Genomic DNA, 18689 nt, shown 5'->3' with positions numbered 1-18689 from the left:
TGTTGGTGAGAGAGACAAGCACAAAGGAAACCTACACACCACTTTCAAAAGATGAGCCTTGGAACTTAAATTCATAAAAGACGGTTACTCACCGTTGTAACTGTTGTTCTTCGAGATGTGTTGCTCATATCCATTCCATTAGGTGTGTGCGCGCCGCGTGCACGATCGTCGGAAGATTTTCTACCCTAGCAACACCGGCGGGTCGGCTGTGGAGCCCCCTAGAGTGGCGCCTTCATGGCGCTGAATATATACCCCAGCCGACCCGGCGCCCCCTCAGTTCCTTCTTGCCGGCTACTCCGACAGTGGGGACGGGGGGCGGGTTTGGAATGGATATGAGCAACACATCTCGAAGAACAACAGTTACAACGGTGAGTAACCGTCTTTTCTTCTTCGAGTGCTTGCTCATATCCATTCCATTAGGTGACTCCCAAGCCCAACTTAGGTGGTGGGGTCGGAGTGAGACATTGCCGTGTGCAAAACCGCTGATCCGAAGGCAGCATCGTCCCTGGACTGCTGCACTAGTGCATAGTGAGCTGTAAATGTGTGGACTGATGACCAAACCGCCGCTCTACAAATGTCCTGTATCGGAACATGTGCCAGGAAAGCAGTCGAGGAGGCTTGGGCCCTCGTGGAGTGAGCGGTGAGGTGCGGTGCTGAGACACCTGCCAGGTCATAGCAAGTCCGGATGCAAGACGTAATCCAGGAGGATAGGCGCTGTGAGGAGACCGGTGAGCCTTTCATTCGGTCGGCCACTGCAACGAAGAGCTGCGTCGTCTTTCTAAAGTGCTTTGTGCGGTCAATATAGAAGGCCAGGGCCCTTCGTACGTCCAGGGAATGCAAGCGTTGATCCTGGCGAGTGGCATGTGGTTTGGGATGAAAGACCGGGAGAAAGATGTCCTGGTTGATGTGAAAAGGAGAAACCACCTTAGGGAGAAAGGCAGGATGTGGACGAAGCTGCACTTTATCCTTATGGAAAACTGTATAAGGGGGCTCGGATGTCAGCGCCCTGAGTTCAGAAACGCGCCTTGCTGAGGTGATGGCTACGAGGAAGGCTGTCTTCCAGGATAGGTACAGAAGTGAACAGGTGGCCAGTGGCTCAAATGGAGGACCTGTGAGCTTGGAGAGAACCAGGTTGAGGTCCCACGTCGGGACGGGCTGACGTTGTTGTGGGTACATCCGGTCTAAGCCCTTGAGGAATCTAACGACCATCGGGTTAGAGAATACCGAGGACGCGAGTTCCCCTGGGTGAAAGGCCGATATAGCGGCCAGGTGAACCCTAATTGAAGATATCGCCAACCCCTGATGTTTTAGGGAGAGGAGATACTCCAAAATGAGAGGAATGGGTGCCTGCAACGGGGACGTGGCTCGTTGTTCGCACCAACAGGAGAACCGCTTCCACTTGGCCAGGTACGTGGTGCGTGTTGAGGGCTTCCTACTGCTCAGCAGAATCTGTTGGACAGAGTGCGAGCATTGCTGCTCTGCCTGGGTGAACCATGGAGCAGCCACGCCGTGAGGTGGAGTGATTGCAGGTCGGGGTGACGCAGCCGGCCGTGGTCCTGCGTGATGAGATCCGGATACAACGGAAGCGGGATCGGTGTCTGAACCGAGAGTTCCAACAGTACCAATGTTGTCTCGGCCACGCTGGAGCGACCAGAATTACCTGTGCCTGGTCTCTGCACAATTTGAGCAGTACCTTGTGGACCAGAGGAAACGGAGGGAAGGCGTAAAACAGGTGGTCTTTCCAGGGAAGGAGAAACGCATCCGAGAGGGAGCCCGGAGCTCGACCTTGTAGGGAGCAGAACACGTGGCACTTCCTGTTGTCTCGGGATGCAAACAGGTCTACCTGGGGAAACCCCCACCTCTGGAAGATGGAATGTATGATGTCCGGACGGATAGACCACTCGTGCGTCTGGAAGGACCTGCTGAGTCGGTCCGCTAGAGTGTTCTGGACTCCAGGGAGGAACGATGCCGTGAGGTGGATTGAGTGGGCGATGCAGAAGTCCCACAGGCGAATGGCCTCTTGGCATAGGATTGACGAACGTGCTCCTCCTTGCTTGTTGATGTAAAACATGGCCGTGGTGTTGTCGATGAGAACTAACACACATCGGCCACGTAGGAGGTTGAGAAATGCCTGGCACGCCAGGCGCACCGCCATCAGTTCCCGAACATTGATGTGCAGGGCTAGCTGGGATGCAGTCCACAGGCCCTGGGTATGGTGTTCGTTGAGATGGGCGCCCCAACCCAGAGATGAAGCGTCTGTGACCAGGTGCAGAGAGGGTTGTGGGGCGTGAAGTGGCATCCCCTCGCAGACCACATTGTGATCTAGCCACCAGGTGAGGGAGGTCAGGACCGAGATCGGGACCGTGACCACCATGTTCAGGCTGTCCCGATGTGGACGGTATATTGAAGACACCCAGGTTTGAAGTGGGCGAAGCCGAAGTCTGGCATACCTGGTTACGTACGTGCAGGAAGCCATGTGGCCCAGCAGGGTAAGGCACGACCTCACCGTGGTAGTTGGGAACGCCTGGAGCCCTTGAATGAGGCTCATGATGGTGCCAAATCGGTTGTCTGGCAGGATGGCTTGTGCACGTCTGGAGTCTAGAACTGCGCCTATGAATTCTATTCTCTGGGTAGGTTCTAGAGTGGATTTGTCCTTGTTGAGTAGGATGCCCAACTCGTTGAATGTGTGCACTATTATGTGGACGTGAGCTTGAACTTGCTCCTTGGTGCGACCGCGTACCAGCCAGTCGTCTAGGTACGGGAACACCTGTATCCCTTGCCGACGAAGGTACGCTGCCACGACAGCCATACATTTCGTGAACACTCTTGGGGCCGAGGATAGGCCGAAGGGAAGGACTGCAAATTGGTAGTGCACCATGTTTACCACGAATCGCAGGAAGCGTCTGTGAGGTGGGTAAATTGAGATGTGAAAGTATGCGTCTTTCATGTCGAGGGCGGCGAACCAGTCTCCAGGATCGAGGGAAGGGATAATGGCCCCCAAAGAGACCATGCGGAACTTCAACTTTACTACGAATTTGTTGAGTCCGCGCAAGTCCAAGATGGGCCGCAGACCTCCTTTGGACTTGGGGATCAGGAAGTAACGGGAATAAAATCCCCTGCCCCTTAACTCTACTGGAACCTCCTCTATGGCCCCCATGGCCAGGAGCGTAGAAACCTCCTGAATAAGAAGTTGCTCGTGAGAAGGGTCCCTGAAGAGGGACGGGGAAGGGGGGTGGGAGGGGGGGATAGAAGAAAATTGGATAGCGTATCCCCTCTCCACCGTGCGGAGGACCCAACGGTCCGAAGTTATAAGGGACCAAGCACGGTGGAAGTGGGAGAGGCGATCCCGAAAGGAGGGGGTTGGATCCTGGGGGATGACTGGGGCGCCGTCCTCGACCGCACCTTCAAAAGTTCTGCCTGGGGCCTGAAGGTGGTCTAGGTGGCCCCTGGTTTTGGCCGGGTTGAGGGCCGGTCCACCTTCTTCTACCACCTCGCCCTCGCCTCCTGGCCGAGTCCTGTCTCTGACGAGGTGGGGGGGGGGTAGAAGCGCTGAGGCTGCGGCCTAAATGGCCTGCGCTGAGGGCCCACAACATGCATCCCCAGGGAGCGCATGATTGTTCTCGAGTCCTTTAGGCTCTGCAGGCGAGAGTCCGTTTTGTCTGAGAACAATCCGTGTCCCTCAAAGGGGAGATCCTGTAGGGTTTGCTGCAGCTCCGGAGGCAAACCCGAGACCTGAAGCCAGGAGATCCTACGCATAGCGATACCCGAAGCCAGGGTCCTCGCAGCTGAGTCTGCTATGTCCAAGGAGGCCTGCAAGGAGGTCCGAGCCACCTTCTTGCCCTCCTCTACCATGGCTCCAAACTCTTCCCTGGACTCTTGGGGAATCAGCTCCTTAAACTTACCCATAGAGTTCCAGGAGTTGAAACTGTAGCGGCTCAGCAGCGCCTGCTGGTTCGCTGCTCTAAGTTGTAGCCCTCCGGCTGAGTAAACCTTACGGCCAAACAAATCGAGCCGCTTAGCCTCTTTTGATTTAGGCGCTGCAGCCTGCTGGCCGTGGCGCTCTCGTGCGTTCACTGATTCCACCACCAGTGAACACGGTTGGGGGTGGGTATACAAGTACCCATAGTCCTTAGACGGGACAAAGTATTTCCTTTCCACCCCTCTCGCTGTGGGTGGGATAGAGGCAGGAGTCTGCCATATCGTATCCGCATTCATTTGAATCGTGCGGATCAGGGGTAACGCTACCCTCGATGGGGCATCCGCTCCAAGGATATTCACGATCGGGTCGTGAACCTCCACTATCTCCTCCGCCTGCAGGTCCATATTACGGGCCATCCTGCGCAGAAGATCCTGGTGAGCCCGAAGATCTATTGGAGGCGGGCCTGTGCACGATGTGCCCGCCACTGCCTCATCGGGAGAAGAAGAGGAAGATGCCTGCGGTGGAACAGGATCCAAGGGCTGGTCCTGGTCTCCCTGTTCCTGGGCTGGAGCATCACCTGTGCCTGGGTCCAGGGTGTCAGGTGGTGCGGACCCAGAGGCCTCCATGCCCCCTGGCGGAGGCCGAGAGATGGTGGACTCCGGGGCCCCTCTGACGGAGTGACCGTAGCGAGAGGTCGACGCAATTGGAGCCCCTTGCGCCTGATGGTACGCCCACGGGGTCCAGAACGACCAGTGAGATGGGCCATGAGCAGGGTCCTCTGCTACCTCCTGCCAATGGCCTATGTCCTGCTCCTCGGCTTGACCCTGAGGGGGGTATGCCGATCTCGATACTTCCTCAGAGGAGCGGGACACCGATCTCGATGGCCATGGCGGTGCCGAGTGCGTCGAGACGAATCCCGTGGGATGCGGTGCCGCACGGTGCCGGTCCGGGGATGTTCTATCTCCACGCGGTGCCGGCGATCGGTGCCGGGACCGCGACCGGTGCCGATGACCTCGTCGGTGCCGGGAGTCGGATCTGGACCTCGACGAGGACCTGGAGTATGCCCGGTGCCGGGAGCGGCCTCTCGACGTCGAGCGTCGACCGTAGCGGTGCCGAGAGCTACGTCTCGACGTTGATCGGTGCCGACGATCATATCGGTGCCGAGACGTAGAGCGGTGCTGCGAAGAAGATCTTGGCCGCGAGTACGACCGGTGCCGAGATGATATTCGGTGCCGGGACTGCGAGCGGCGTGGGGACCTGCTTCGGGACCTGGAGCGGTGCCGAGGTTCCAGTCCTTGTGGAGGGCGCATCAAGGCCGGTTTCCCCCTCGACTGGACCGGGCGAGTCAGCGGTGCAGTCGGTGCCGGTGGTTGAGGCGGTGCCGGCTCCGTGAGAGCTATTAAGTCTCTCGCCGCCGCGAAGGTCTCTGGAGTCGACGGTAGGCACTGTATCACCGCCGGCCTCGGTGGAGACGCTATCTGCACCGGACTCAACGGCTTCGGTGCCGGAGTCGACGGTGCTGGAGGCACCTGTTTCCTTTGCTCCACCGGCGGACGCGGCTCTACCCCCGGCACTGGGGGAGCTGGCGTCTTCGGCACGGACGTCCCCGTTTTATGGGCTTTTTTATGCCCCGGGGATAATGATCGGCGCCGAGGCACTGCTTGCGGTGCCGACGAGGTCCGGTGCCGGGGAGGCTTGTCTGACGCCACTCGCGTGGTCGTCAAAGCCGGTGCTGCCGGTGCACTGCGCACCGAGGTGCTAGGCGCCGGGGTCTGGCCCGTAGAGGGAGTGTCCGGGCTAAGTGCCGCCTCCATCAGGAGTTGCCTGAGCCGAAAGTCCCGCTCCTTCTTGGTCCTTGGTCTGAAGGCCTTACAGATCTTGCACTTATCTGTTTGGTGGGACTCTCCCAGGCACTTCAGACAGGAGTCGTGCGGGTCGCTCGTGGGCATAGGCTTCGCGCAGGAGGCGCACTGCTTGAAGCCGGGAGCGTTGGGCATGAGCCCGGCCCCGCGGCCGGGGAAGAAAGGGGGAGACGACCCCCTTAATCCCCTGAGCTACTTAGAACAACTATAACAACTTTTTTAAACTATTTAACTATTTAACTATAAACACTATAACTATAACTGCTAATAACCAACAAAGCTAGGGAGAGTGGAGAACAGCTAAGCAGCGCTCCACAGTTCCAACGACCGTCAGGGGCGGTAAGAAGGAACTGAGGGGGCGCCGGGTCGGCTGGGGTATATATTCAGCGCCATGAAGGCGCCACTCTAGGGGGCTCCACAGCCGACCCGCCGGTGTTGCTAGGGTAGAAAATCTTCCGACGATCGTGCACGCGGCGCGCACACACCTAATGGAATGGATATGAGCAAGCACTCGAAGAAGAACTCTGCTAGACACTAAAAATCATGACCTGAACAGAGATGCTGGATTTAGGGCTTATTACAACAACCTATAATCTACTAGCAACTCCCCCCTACCCCACATTCCTTCCCACCCCCTTCCTTTCTCCTTTATGATTGGAGGTGTGTTAACAGGCTACTTCACCTGGAATGCTCCCTTGAAATATGTGTTAACTACTTATGTTAAACAATCTGTTCCACCTTATATGTAGCTGTGACACTGAGTACTTTCCCCAGACCTGAAGAAGCGCTCTGTGTAAGCTCAAAAGCTTGCCTCTCACCATGACTATCTTTGGTGATATTTAATTATTAAAATTGGGCGTGAAGGGAGAAAGTGGCACCGTCTGAAATGTTACCCAACACGTCTAGATCCTCCCAACCCTTCTAGAGAAATGTGCAATTTAACCCTTTTTTCTGAGTTCCCTTCTTTCTGCTTCTTTGTACAAATATGAATTGGGGACTGTATCATTTGGTGCCTTAAATTTTACTCTGCATTTCTCATGTGTCGGGGTCCTACTGGCTGATTAATGACTGAGCGTCCACTTCGACCTGTCAGGAGGGCTAAATGGGAAAAAGACAGGCCTAGATTCACCTTGCTTGTGCAAAGGGGATAGAAATCCTAAAGTTAGGGACCTACTTTGTGGAAGCCAATCCCCAAACTCCTACTGACTGTGAGAGCATAATGATATGTTGTGGTACTGTCTAGAGGTCAACTGAGAATGGGACCCCACTGTGCTGGGTACTGGATAGGCAGAGTAGTGGGTAGTCCCTGTCCTGAAGGATTCATAGTCTAAAAGAGAGGTCAGACACCCGGAAGGAGCCAGAGGTGTAACATACAAGCAGAGGAATGGTTTGTAAACATCCATGTTGGTGCCACAAATTTTTTGTTTGGTTTTGTTGTTGAATTCCTTTTGGGGGGTTGGTAAGGAGGTGATTAGCTATATAGAAAGTCATCAGAGATGGTAAAGACAGGTGGGGCAGAGAGGGCAGTGTGGAGGGCAGGTGGATTGAGGCTGAAGTGAAAAGAATGAGAGAGCTAGGGTGGGAGGGGTTGGCACAAACAGCCAATCAGCACCAGGCAGAGAATGTCGTGACTGAGAACTTTGTAAGGCTATGTCTTCACTGCCAAAAAAGGTGTGTGTTTACAATGAGATAACCAAGGCGTTTTAATTGTCTCCTAGAATTTTATAGTGAGACTCGGTGAACGTAGTGTATTTCTGCAGTGTATCACACGATTGGTCTCTCATGTGCAGTTGACCTTGCCTAGTTACACTGCAGTAAAAAGTAGAGAGCGTTCTCTCTACTAGGATTTCACCCGAGATAGCTAGTCCATGTTAGTTATCTAGCTATAAAAACACACCTCTGTAGGCAATGAAGACAGCCTAAGAATATTTCCAATTACACCTTTTGTAAGGCTTAAAACATTTTTTCCCCTGGGTTTCATGGTGTATAGGGCTCTTCATTGTTGTATTACATATGTTCCTTTCTTCTAGGACATTGAATTCATGGAAACCTTTGTGTTTACTATCAAATTGCAAATTCTGCAGACTGTAAGACTAGTGTTTAAAATCCAAACTCAGACTCCCCGGAAGAAAACAATCGGAGAGTGTTCCCTGCCACTACGAGAGCTCAATTCACAGGAATCCGATCATTGGTTGGATATAATGCCTCCTTCCAAAGTTTCAGTAAGTGACTGATCGCCAGTTATGCATCATACGCCATGGTAGCTAGTGTTATCACATACACTAGAAAGAGAGCTGAAGATTAATGGGAGGAAAAGTAAAATCACAAGTGTAAGGTTAATTCTGGAAATCTGAGTGTTATAATTAATATCTTCCTGCGCTTTGTATTTCATTCCAAAAGACTTTACAACTGTACACTTTATAACTAAGCTCCTGAAACTCAGCCGCTTCTGGGGCAAAGGGCTGCAACCAGCTGTTACGCGGAACACGCGCTGTGGCAACTGGGGAAATTTTTGACCAATGACAAATTCTCAGCCCTCAGATCTTTCTTGTTCACACAAAGTAGACGGCCTGAATTCTTATGGATTAAAAGTACTAAGTAGTATTACTTGCTCTTTATTGATGTTTTAACCATTTAAATGTGTTTGTATTCAAGCTGCATGCTCTGGAGCAATAATTCAGGCAGTTAACTGAGCAATAAACAGCAGGTGGTTGCTAAGTGTTACAGGAAAGAGTAATAATAACCGGGGTTAATTTATAGGACCAATTAAATCAGAAACTACAGTAAAGCTATCTTTTGAGAAATGTAATAAAAGGTTTGTTTTACTGTCTATTCCCAAACCCAGTGCAGCGACACACCCACAGTATGGCAGTTGTTACAGAACTGCGTGTGTCACAACAGCAGGATCATCTTAATTTTCGTTGTGGGGTTTTCCCCCTAATATGTTTGCCATGAAAATGTGTGCAGATGCTAATACTTTTTATAAATCAAATTTGAATTAATGCTTTTGGAAGCAAACTGCATCTGAATAAATCCGTAATGTTCCAATGTAAATGATACTTGCCATGTGTAGATATTGTTATTGAATAACCATAAATGCTCCTCATTCTTCACCTGAATCTATAATCCTCTGTGTGTGACATCAGAGAGCATTAAATAATTAGTGGTAGGATTCAGATGAACTCTTAAACACAAGCAGCCCCACAAAGAGCCAACTCCTGAGGCTTGCCTGGTTACAAAAATCTAAATTTTGCTTCCAGATTGTGTTCATGAAATTCCATCCTAATAATTCAAAATAGGGAGAGAGATACTGGAAATAATGTATAATCATAAGCATTATTTTTTATAGAGCTTTCTAAGATACTCCAACAGGTCTTAAAGTTTGTCCTGAGCATTTCATTTGTGTAGTGTTCATTAAACTCCGAGATCTTATTACATTTACACTATGTTTATTTATGGCACAAATACATTTTACATAGTAAAACTCCAAAGCCTCTGGTCATCCATAATCGTATTGGGTAAGTGTCAGGGTATTTATGGAATAAAGTGATATTTATCTGTCTCTACCTCAGTATACAGAAATGCATGAGGAAAGGGTCACCAAAGCACATTTTGGGTGCTTGTGGAATAAATCTGGTTTCTATTTCAATATCCATATAAGTAAATTCATGTGTTTCATGAGTTTATATGCAATTTAATCCAGATATTAAAGCAACATTCTTCTTTTTATAGGTGTGCAAAGCAGAACTTCAAATAGGAACCTGTTTTCAAGCAATAAACAGCAGGATTCAGTTACAGATTCTTGAAGCCCAAAGCCTCCCAAGTTCATCCACACCACTCTCTTTAAGTAAGTACATCAGCTGTCTCATACCTCCTGTCTAGAAGCATTTGTAACAGGTAGAGTACTGCTTGAATGACCTGGCAATTCATAGCATTCCGCACAAACCTCGAGCTAATATTACATAGCACAGTAGATTTCCATTGCCAAGATTCGTTTCCATAGATGTCATACTAGATTAAATTTGTTGTTTGGTTTGATGCTATGTTGGTGTGTTTGGGGTTTTCTTTTGTCCTAATATTAATTCTGACATGCAAGAGCATTAGCCTGCCCTTGCCATTTGGATGCTGTGTTAATCAGTTCAATGTTATGGAATGTATTAGGCATGTGTGATTTTAATGAAAGCTATTGTATGGTTCTTGCAATGTTTAAGTAAATATGAACACATTTGGCCCAGCTTTTAGGTAATTATTAGAATATAAACTACACACATGGCTCTTGTCAGGTTTTAGTGCACTAACCCCTTTGCGTGTCACACATTTTTCCTTTATCCTAGATTTCTTTGTGAAGGTTTCAATGTTTACTACAGAAGGGTTGATTTATAAGAAAAAGACTCGTCTATTGAAACCCACCAATGGCCAAGTGAAGTGGGGAGAAACAATGATTTTTCCAGTTAGCCTGAATGAACAAGGAATTAATTTTCTCATCAAACTCTACAGCAGGACCTCAGTGAGAAGAAAACAGTTCCTGGGACAGGTTGGTTTTTATTCTTTCCCACCCCCAACCCCTGGTAACTAGCATAAAACCAGAGGTTAAAAATTTACTCACCAGGATCACTGCTTAGCTACTAAGTTACGTAATCTCTGAATGTCAACCATTTTCGTTCAATAAACAGCCAGTAGCAGCTTTGGGCCCTGTCCTACAAGGACCTGAGCATCTCCTGAGTGGTGCTGTGCTCCTACAGTGCTCATGCAGTGGTAGTTGAGGGTGCTCATTGCCCCTCAGAATGCACTTTATACCTCACAGGATTGGGCTCATTGATTATTTTCCCCCAGAGTCCCACCATGTGAAATACCACTCTCTCTCTCACACATACATACAGATAAACTCCTCCTTGCTGAATACCTAACCGACTAAAGCTTTGTCAGTCTTTTGTCAGTCAGAGGTGTGGGGGAAAAGAACACCTTCCTGACCCACAAAAGTTTCACTGACAAAAGTGCCGGTGTGAACAGCGTTATGTTGGCTGGAGACGCTCTCCCGCCAACATAGCTACCATTGCTCATTACGGGTGGTTTAATTAAGCTCATGGGAGAGCTCTCTCCCACTGGCATAGAGCATTTACATGGGAGACCTTATAGCAGCGCAGCTGTGCCACTGTAAGGTCGGTAGTGTAGTCAATAGCTTAGACTTGCTAAAGTAAAGCAAATCTGGCATTCACAGGAGCACTGCAGCTCTGAATAGCCTCTACAAAAAGAGGGTGTATCAGCTTGCAGTGCTCAGGCAAGTATGCAGAGAAGGAAATGTCAAGAGCTTAAATGACTGCCTCCCCTCCCGTCCCCTACCATTAGAACATTAAATGTTACCTTTACTTCCGTCTCAAGTCCCTGAAAGGGAAGCAGGAAGCTCAGGAATCTATTGCAATGGATGTTGAAACTAGCACAGTTCTGAGTACACAAGACCTAATCACAATTAGGTTATCTTGAACCTCATAATGATATTTGTTTGTCTGTTAGATAAAATGCTTGAGGGGAATACAATATTTTCTTTTATGGCAAAGTTGGTGGTTTCCATTGCATCTTCCTGAAAGTACCGTGTGGCTACATTTATTTTACTAACCAAGAGTTTTTAGTTTGGCTTTTTAAAATCTCCACTCCCAACTTCCTGTCTCTTCTGTCCTCCTTTCTTTCTCTAGTGGACCACAGGCCGGTCTTGATAACCTACCCTCAGTGCTGTCTGATCTGTTCCAGAGCCCTCAATGCTAGGTAGTGGTAGTTGTCTCTCTGAGAGCCATAAAATAACATGTATCTGAAGGGTAGCCGTGTTAGTTTGAATCTGTAAAAAGCAACAGAGGGTCCTGTGGCACCTTTTAAGACTAACAGAAGTATTGGGAGCATAAGCTTTCGTGGGTGAGAACCTTTCACCCACGAAAGCTTATGCTCCCAGTACTTCTGTTAGCCTTAAAGGTGCCACAGGACCCTCTTTTGCTTTTTATAAAATAACATATGCACCTAAATTTTAGAACCCCAAAATGTCTGGGTTTTTTTGAGAGCCTCACTACCTTTATAATGACAGGTTTCAGAGTAGCAGCTGTGTTAGTATGTATCCGCAAAAAGAACAGGAGTACTTGTGGCACCTTGGAGCATAAGCTTTTGTGGGCTACAGCCCACTTCTTCAGATGCATGCTTATGCTCTAAGGTGCTTACGCTCTAATAAATTTGTTAGTCTCTAAGGTGCCACAAGTACTCCTGTTCTTTTTACCTTTATAATGTCCACATCCCACTGAGGTCCTATGCTCTTTATCACAGTAAACATGTAACTTACCATTGTATCAGTATACCTTGTGCTTATGACATTAGAAACGTACACAGTTACTGGAGAGCTGTAAGTGCTATGGAGGCCATATCCTAGCATGAATGACTGTAAGGTGAGCTTCCCCATGCTGGATAGAGCAGCATTCCACACTTGTGCTGGATCTCATTGTGATACTGTTAGTAAAACTATATTTAAAAAAAAATAGGCTTGTGCTTTCTAGCTATTTTAATTTGGAGTAAATAACGTGTGCATGATGCTGCAGTTATCAAGCTTTGTCACTGCATCTGGATTAGTGGGGCTGCTTTTAATAACAAACCTTGGGGGGGGGGGGGTTGAAGAAAAAGAAAAGTGCACTACCTCTGCTCGTTAGAGCTGATTTGGAAAGGCTGGTTTAGGCTGAAACAGGCAGATATTGCTATATAACACAGGCAGACACAAAACATGGCCATAGGAAAAATGTACTGCGAGCAATTGGCTGTAGAGCTGGAAAAAGATGAATATAGCTGAATCCAGTAACTTCATTCTTTAGAGAACGTGAGATTTAATTGGATGACATTCTCAGAAGACAACTTAAAGCTTAGACTGTGCTGTTTGTAGGTGTCTTTGATCATAAGCATGACTATTTTAATGCATAAAGGAATTTATTTGGTGATCTTTATTTGAGGACCCAATCCTTCAGTCCTCTGGCTGGCAAAATTCCCACTGACTGCCCTGAGAGCCAAAATTGTGTATGCATAGTGTATTTTGACAAAAAATCACATTTTAATCATTGGGATTTGTATGAGCAAGATTGGTCCTCTGAAGCACGGAGAAAAGAATGAAAAGCCTTCATAAATATTGATAGAGTTCTGTTTGTCCCAATAACTTTTGTTAATGGAAGGGCGGGGGTGTGGGAGGGAAATGATTAGACAAACTTCCTTCTTTGCGCTTTGCACTTTATTTCCTCAGTTTGTATCTGCCATCTGTTACTTGAGCACTGCTGACAAACTGATTTTTCTCACATGATTATACATGGTATGGGCACATTCCTTCACATGTTGTTCTGGCCACTTCACCTGGAATGGCCTTTTAGACTGTTTAGCAAAAGTGGTTAACACATAACTAAAGGCAAGGTGGAACAGATTGAGACTTGCTGAGTTCCTTTCCCAGACCTGAAGAAGAGCTCTGTGTAGCTTGAAAGCTTGTCTCTTAGTCTTTCATCACCACCAGAAGTTGGTCCAATAAAAGAGATTACCTCACCCACCTGGTCATTCGGGCAAGAAGTCCATTAAGTTCAATGGAATGCCCAGTTAGGCCATATCTGTTTTTTAATTGTGAATTTAAATGCATTGTGCACTTTCGGAGAAAGTGGATAAGGAAAAGTTATTTACTTATTCCCATAATATAAGAACTAGGGGCCACCAAATGAAATTAATAGGCAGCAGGTTTAAAACAAATGCAAGGAAGTTCTTCTTCACACAGTGCACAGTCAACTTGTGGAACTCCTTGCCTGAGAAGGTTGTGAAGGCTAGGACTATAACAGAGTTTAAAAGAGAACTGGATAAATTCATGGTGGTTAAGTCCATTAATGGCTATTAGCCAGGACGGGTAAGGAATGGTGCCCCTAGCCTCTGTCTGTCAGAGGATGGAGATGGATGGCAGGGGAGAGATCACTTGATCATTGCCTGTTAGGTTCACTCCCTCTGGGGCACCTGGCATTGGCCACTGTCGGTAGACAGGATACTGGACTAGATGGACCTTTGGTCTGACCCGATATGGTCTTTCTTATGTTCTTCTATTCTTATGTTAAGTTCTGTAGAGCCATTCCAAGTCCTAATGAGTTCTGAGACTCCCCCTGAGTGTTGACTTGCAGCACCCATGGAATTCAGAGATCACAAACAATGCTCAACTGGCTGTGTGTTGCACAGTGGAGATATGTATGTTGCCTATGATGAGTCCACCAAACTCCTAGTCACTGTCCGGGACAGAAATTGAACTGAGTGTTTTAATACCCTGTGCTCCCAGCCCGGGGTCAGACCATACTAACTTTGACAGATTTTTATTATACTCTGCAGTACATGCTAGCTTTCATTATATGTATGCAATGGTTAGAAGTAATGTTGAGGGGATTGGCTGAGGCTGCCAGTAATGTGTTCTGTATGACAACTCAGCTGTGGTGTGTTTTTTCTTTTCTTACCACAGGTCTGGCTAAGCTCTAATAGCAATAGTAGTGAAGCAGCAGATCAGTGGAGAGATACAATCGCAAACCCCGAAAAGGTAGTCATTAAATGGCATAACATAAATCCATCCTGAAGATGTCAAAGAAGAATTCAGTACTGATATGGACTTGCTACAAGAAACTCTTGCACTCTTAAAATGAACTAATACAGATAAAAAGAGGGAAAATACTATCTACTTGAATGTTTCAGGAAGTCTGGACTTGCATCACATATTGTTAACGGGAATAAGCCAAAAGGAAAAGGGATCAGAGCTTTCACAGAGTACTGCTGGCAAAATACTGATATGATAACAGGTGGGAATTAGTGAAACTGTACACTGAAGTAAAACACCACCTTGAGAAGTGAACTGTTGTTGCTGTAGTTTTTCCAAGAAGGATTATATAATATAGTGTTTATGTAAATTTAAAGCCTATTTTAAAAGGGCGTGTGTGGAATTGAACTCATGTCCTTTTGTATTTTAAACTTCTTTATAGAAGGCTTGAAAGGGGTTTTGTGTGTATTTTTGGTTTTGTTTTGGGTTTTTTCCAAAAGGATTTCTCTGAACTTTTTAAGTAACAATAGAAACGCAGTTCTCATCTCCCCTGGAAATGTCTATAGATGACTGGAGAACGGGCAGGATTATATCTTTGATACCAAACAAGTGAAATCAGACTGAAAGGGAAAGTGTTGTTTGTTCAAACTACTTATAACTATTTTTTTCTAAAAGGCAACAAAGAGTCCTGTGGCACCTTATAGACTAACAGATGTATTGGAGCATAAGCTTTCGTGGGTGAATACCCACTTCGTCAGACGCATTTTTTCTAAGTAACTCCTGAATAAACAGGAGAAAAGATGCAACATCACAACACTTCCATTAAGGGTTGAGAATTTTTCCCTTCCTCTTGAGACTGTCACAAAACCAGGGAAATGAAGACCTGATATTCCTGATATTTCAAAGACCACACAAAAGCAGCAGAATTTAAAAAATAAACAAACCCCTTTTAGGCCTTTTATTTTTTTTCCCCTTTTTTAATTAAAAGAGGCAACAAACTTTTTTTTTTTCCCCTTGCAGATTCTGAAACAATGTTGGTATCAAGTCTCTGAAAGCAGAAACTTGATTCTGATTTTTTTCCCCATTGTTCTCTGTCATGGGTCTACATGTGAAGCCTTTAGTTGGGCAGGCTCACATTGACATCAGTGGGAGTCTGCCCACGTAGGTACTTCCCTTTTGGGGACCCTCCATTAAGATCGAGGGGGTCGCATGAGTATTGACTCCATTTGAATGGAATGAAATGAACATCTCTACAAATGAGCAAACTGCAGGGGGTAGAGCCTCAGCTGTGGCCTTGGAGCACTTAGCACAGCTAAGGAGTGGGGAACACACAGGGATCCTGGGGTCACCCCAAGCAGTAGTCAGAGCCCAAAGACTGCTCTGCCTTGTGCCAGTTGGCAGCAGCCACAAAAGGTCATTACAGCAGCCAGGGATAGTGGTGGGGCACAGACGCTCTTTTTTTCTCCCAGCTGCCTCTGCTATTTTGACACAGGGAGTGGAATAGTGCTGTAAGAGTTACTATGGCTACTCTGTGCCACCCAAGGATCTCCCTATGCAGGTGAGGTACTGCAGGGGCTGGATCTGTTTGCTTTAGGGCTGCTTTGTGCTGGTGGAATGGGGAAAAGTGGCCAGAGCAAGGCCTGGGATTGGGGCCAGCATTTGTGGATAAATTTCTCCATTTGTATTTTTTAAAACCATAAACCACTTCCTATCTAATCAATGATGCTGTAGTGTTTACTTACATTTTTTGAAAGCCAGACTAACCTGTACTGTGGAACGAGCAAATATTTACTGATCTAGCAGTGCTTATAAAATGTTCATTGGAACACAGCACACAGTAGGACTCGGGTTTTATTTAAGAGGTAGGCCGAAAGTGAGAGAATTTTAGTACAGCTATAAGAATCTGAAGAGTAACAATTTGAGGTTTATCTTCAGTGCAAATGGCACCAATATTTATTTTTTTTTATTTTTTTTTGTGGTGCCACCTTGGCACGCCATAGCTAAACCTAGCTTCTTTTCATTCCATATCTTCACATAGCTGTTTATGAAGAATAATAATTTTCACTCTGGGCTTTAATTTGATAAATAAGCTGCATGTATAATATACAGGCATCTAAAACCCATAACCTTTTTGCACTCCTGTAACTTTTGGAATGTTAAAAAAATAAATCTATAAATACGTATTTACACGATCACTCATCCCTTACCAATTCTTTATTCGCTACCTATTCAGAGTGCACAGACACTGTCTGCGTACTCTATATAGATAGACAAAATGAGTTTACCCTATTGGTTTAACTTCAAATCCACTCTCACATGATGTGTTTGCATATTTGGATTTGAATGAGAATGTTTTTGGAATATGCTCTTCTTAGAGGAGAGAGGGGCTGTGGGAAGGAACAGCTGAGGGGCCAGAGAAAATAATCTAATGGAAGAACACACACCTTGTAAAGACAGTCCTGTAATATTTGTTTACAGTTTGATGCGGGGGAGGATTTTCATGAAATGTCAAACTGGAAAGACCAGCTATATTATTGGCTGAAACTTTTCAAATGTCAGCAAATTTTCATTGATGTTTGAACAAAAAACAAATGGGGGAGAATGCAACGATTGTGTATGTGTGTGTGTGTGTGTGTGTGTGTATGTGTGTGTGTACTTCCACTTTTTTCACCAGCTCCAGAAAACAACTAAAACAAGATTTTAATATTTTAGCCCTGGATCCTCACCATTAGGAGACAAATATTGAATCCTGCTCCTGTTGATGTCAATTGCAAAATTCCCATGGGGTAGAACTCATCCTTGGTTATAGTACTGATTTATGTCTGATCAATTTGGCCAGCTGACTTCAGTGAGAACAGGATCTGGCCTTCACTGATCTTTCTGTAATCTCTCTATTTTAATATGTCCGATGTATCTCCTTTCATGATAACAAAAGTATTGTAAGCAGGAGTGCTGAGTATCTGTTGCTTCATGCAGTCCTGGTCAGCACTACTAATGGGGGAGGGAAGGAGAAGGGCAAGGAATGTTCCAACATTTTGGAAGCCACAATTTATTACAAAGTCTTCTCTAAAGAGGAAAATTAGTCGTGTTTAAAATTACTTATGGTTGTCTTCAGACACTGAGCCTTGTTTAAAACATAACTGGTCATGTTCCCTTCTTGCTATGTTGACATTTTAATATATACCTTTATGTTAACATTTTATTCCAAATACATAGGTAATAAACAAGTGTGTTATTACATCTGATTTGTTGTTGGTTTCTCTAATGCTTACCTAGTCCTCCATACTCCACTACAGTTCCTACATTTTTCTCTACCAAGCTCCTTTCAGCTTGGTAATTTGTGAGGGGGGTTGAGGTTTTTAATTAAAAAGGGGTATTTAAATTAAAACTGCAGTTGTGCATGGTCTCTGCATTTTTGAGCAGGTGCTCAGCTATCCCAGCAGTAGTGTAAGTGTCTATGCAGAATGTACTGATTCCCTTGGCTCACACAAAATGACCCAGAGCTTTAAAGTGCTGTACTTAAGGCTCTTCGTACTATTGTGTAACAGTCGCATAACATTCTTAGTAGCTAGAAAGATGAACAGAGCAGTGAACTCCACTGTTGACCTTAAGGAACATTACTTCTCTGAAGTCACTTAACCATCATGGAGAAGAGGTTTTACAGCATCATCTATGTGGAATTGACTTGGCAAGACTCGGAAACTAACTAAAATGCATGGAAACACCATCTCTCTGCCCCTTCTCAACACAATTTCTTGACTACGTCCTCAACTGCTTCCAGACCCTTAGCATAGATGAGCTTCTTAGCTACAGAATGAAGATCCAAGACTACCTTTAAAAAAAAAAAAAAAGGGGGGGGGGGGCAAAAGCTTATTGTGGGTCTTATTTTTATTTTAATTATAGATAAAAGCAGTTGAGCACCCATAGCCCTAATTAAACTTTATAGCAGTTATAGGCACTCAGAAGCCCTGACATTGACAATCAGTACCCTATGTACTAACCTGTTTCTAGATGAAGCTTCCCTATGCTGTCAACTGCTTTACACATTTCCATTCAGTGGTGCTTTGTTCTACTCTGGTCTCTATACTTGGAAAGTAGGAAAATTTTAGCCATATTACACATGCCTTTTTGGGGTTTCTTGATCTATTGTAAGACTGTCCAGTCTAAGCTTCAAGCACAAAAGGATAGGGTGTAAAAGCAATTATCGGACTCCCTTTTGTAGCACAATATAATACTACTTCTTTATAGGGTAAAGAGGAGACTCTGCAAGTTTCTTGAAACCATAATGTTCAGAAGGAGGTGGGTGGGGGTAGAAGAGGGGTGTGTGGGTGTGTGTGTGTGAGAGAGA

The 18689-nt window shown here is 46.3% G+C and overlaps 1 protein-coding gene across 1 annotated transcript in view; it reads left to right on the top strand.

The window, feature by feature from the left end:
* Nucleotides 1-17586, top strand: part of TC2N (tandem C2 domains, nuclear) — a 51825-nt gene extending 34239 nt beyond the window's left edge. The window contains exons 9-12 of the mRNA XM_054026752.1: nucleotides 7812-8003; nucleotides 9514-9628; nucleotides 10116-10315; nucleotides 14273-17586. Coding sequence (XP_053882727.1) covers nucleotides 7812-8003; nucleotides 9514-9628; nucleotides 10116-10315; nucleotides 14273-14383 — 618 coding nt within the window. The 3' untranslated portion in view covers nucleotides 14384-17586. The remainder of the gene's footprint in view (nucleotides 1-7811; nucleotides 8004-9513; nucleotides 9629-10115; nucleotides 10316-14272) is intronic.
* Nucleotides 17587-18689: the final 1103 nt, after the last annotated feature.

The sequence above is a fragment of the Malaclemys terrapin genome, chromosome 4 (assembly GCF_027887155.1).
Source record: "Malaclemys terrapin pileata isolate rMalTer1 chromosome 4, rMalTer1.hap1, whole genome shotgun sequence".
NCBI classification, from domain to species: Eukaryota; Metazoa; Chordata; order Testudines; family Emydidae; genus Malaclemys; species Malaclemys terrapin.
Note: the sequence above shows the minus strand (reverse complement) of the source record. Positions and strands in the feature narration are given on the sequence as shown.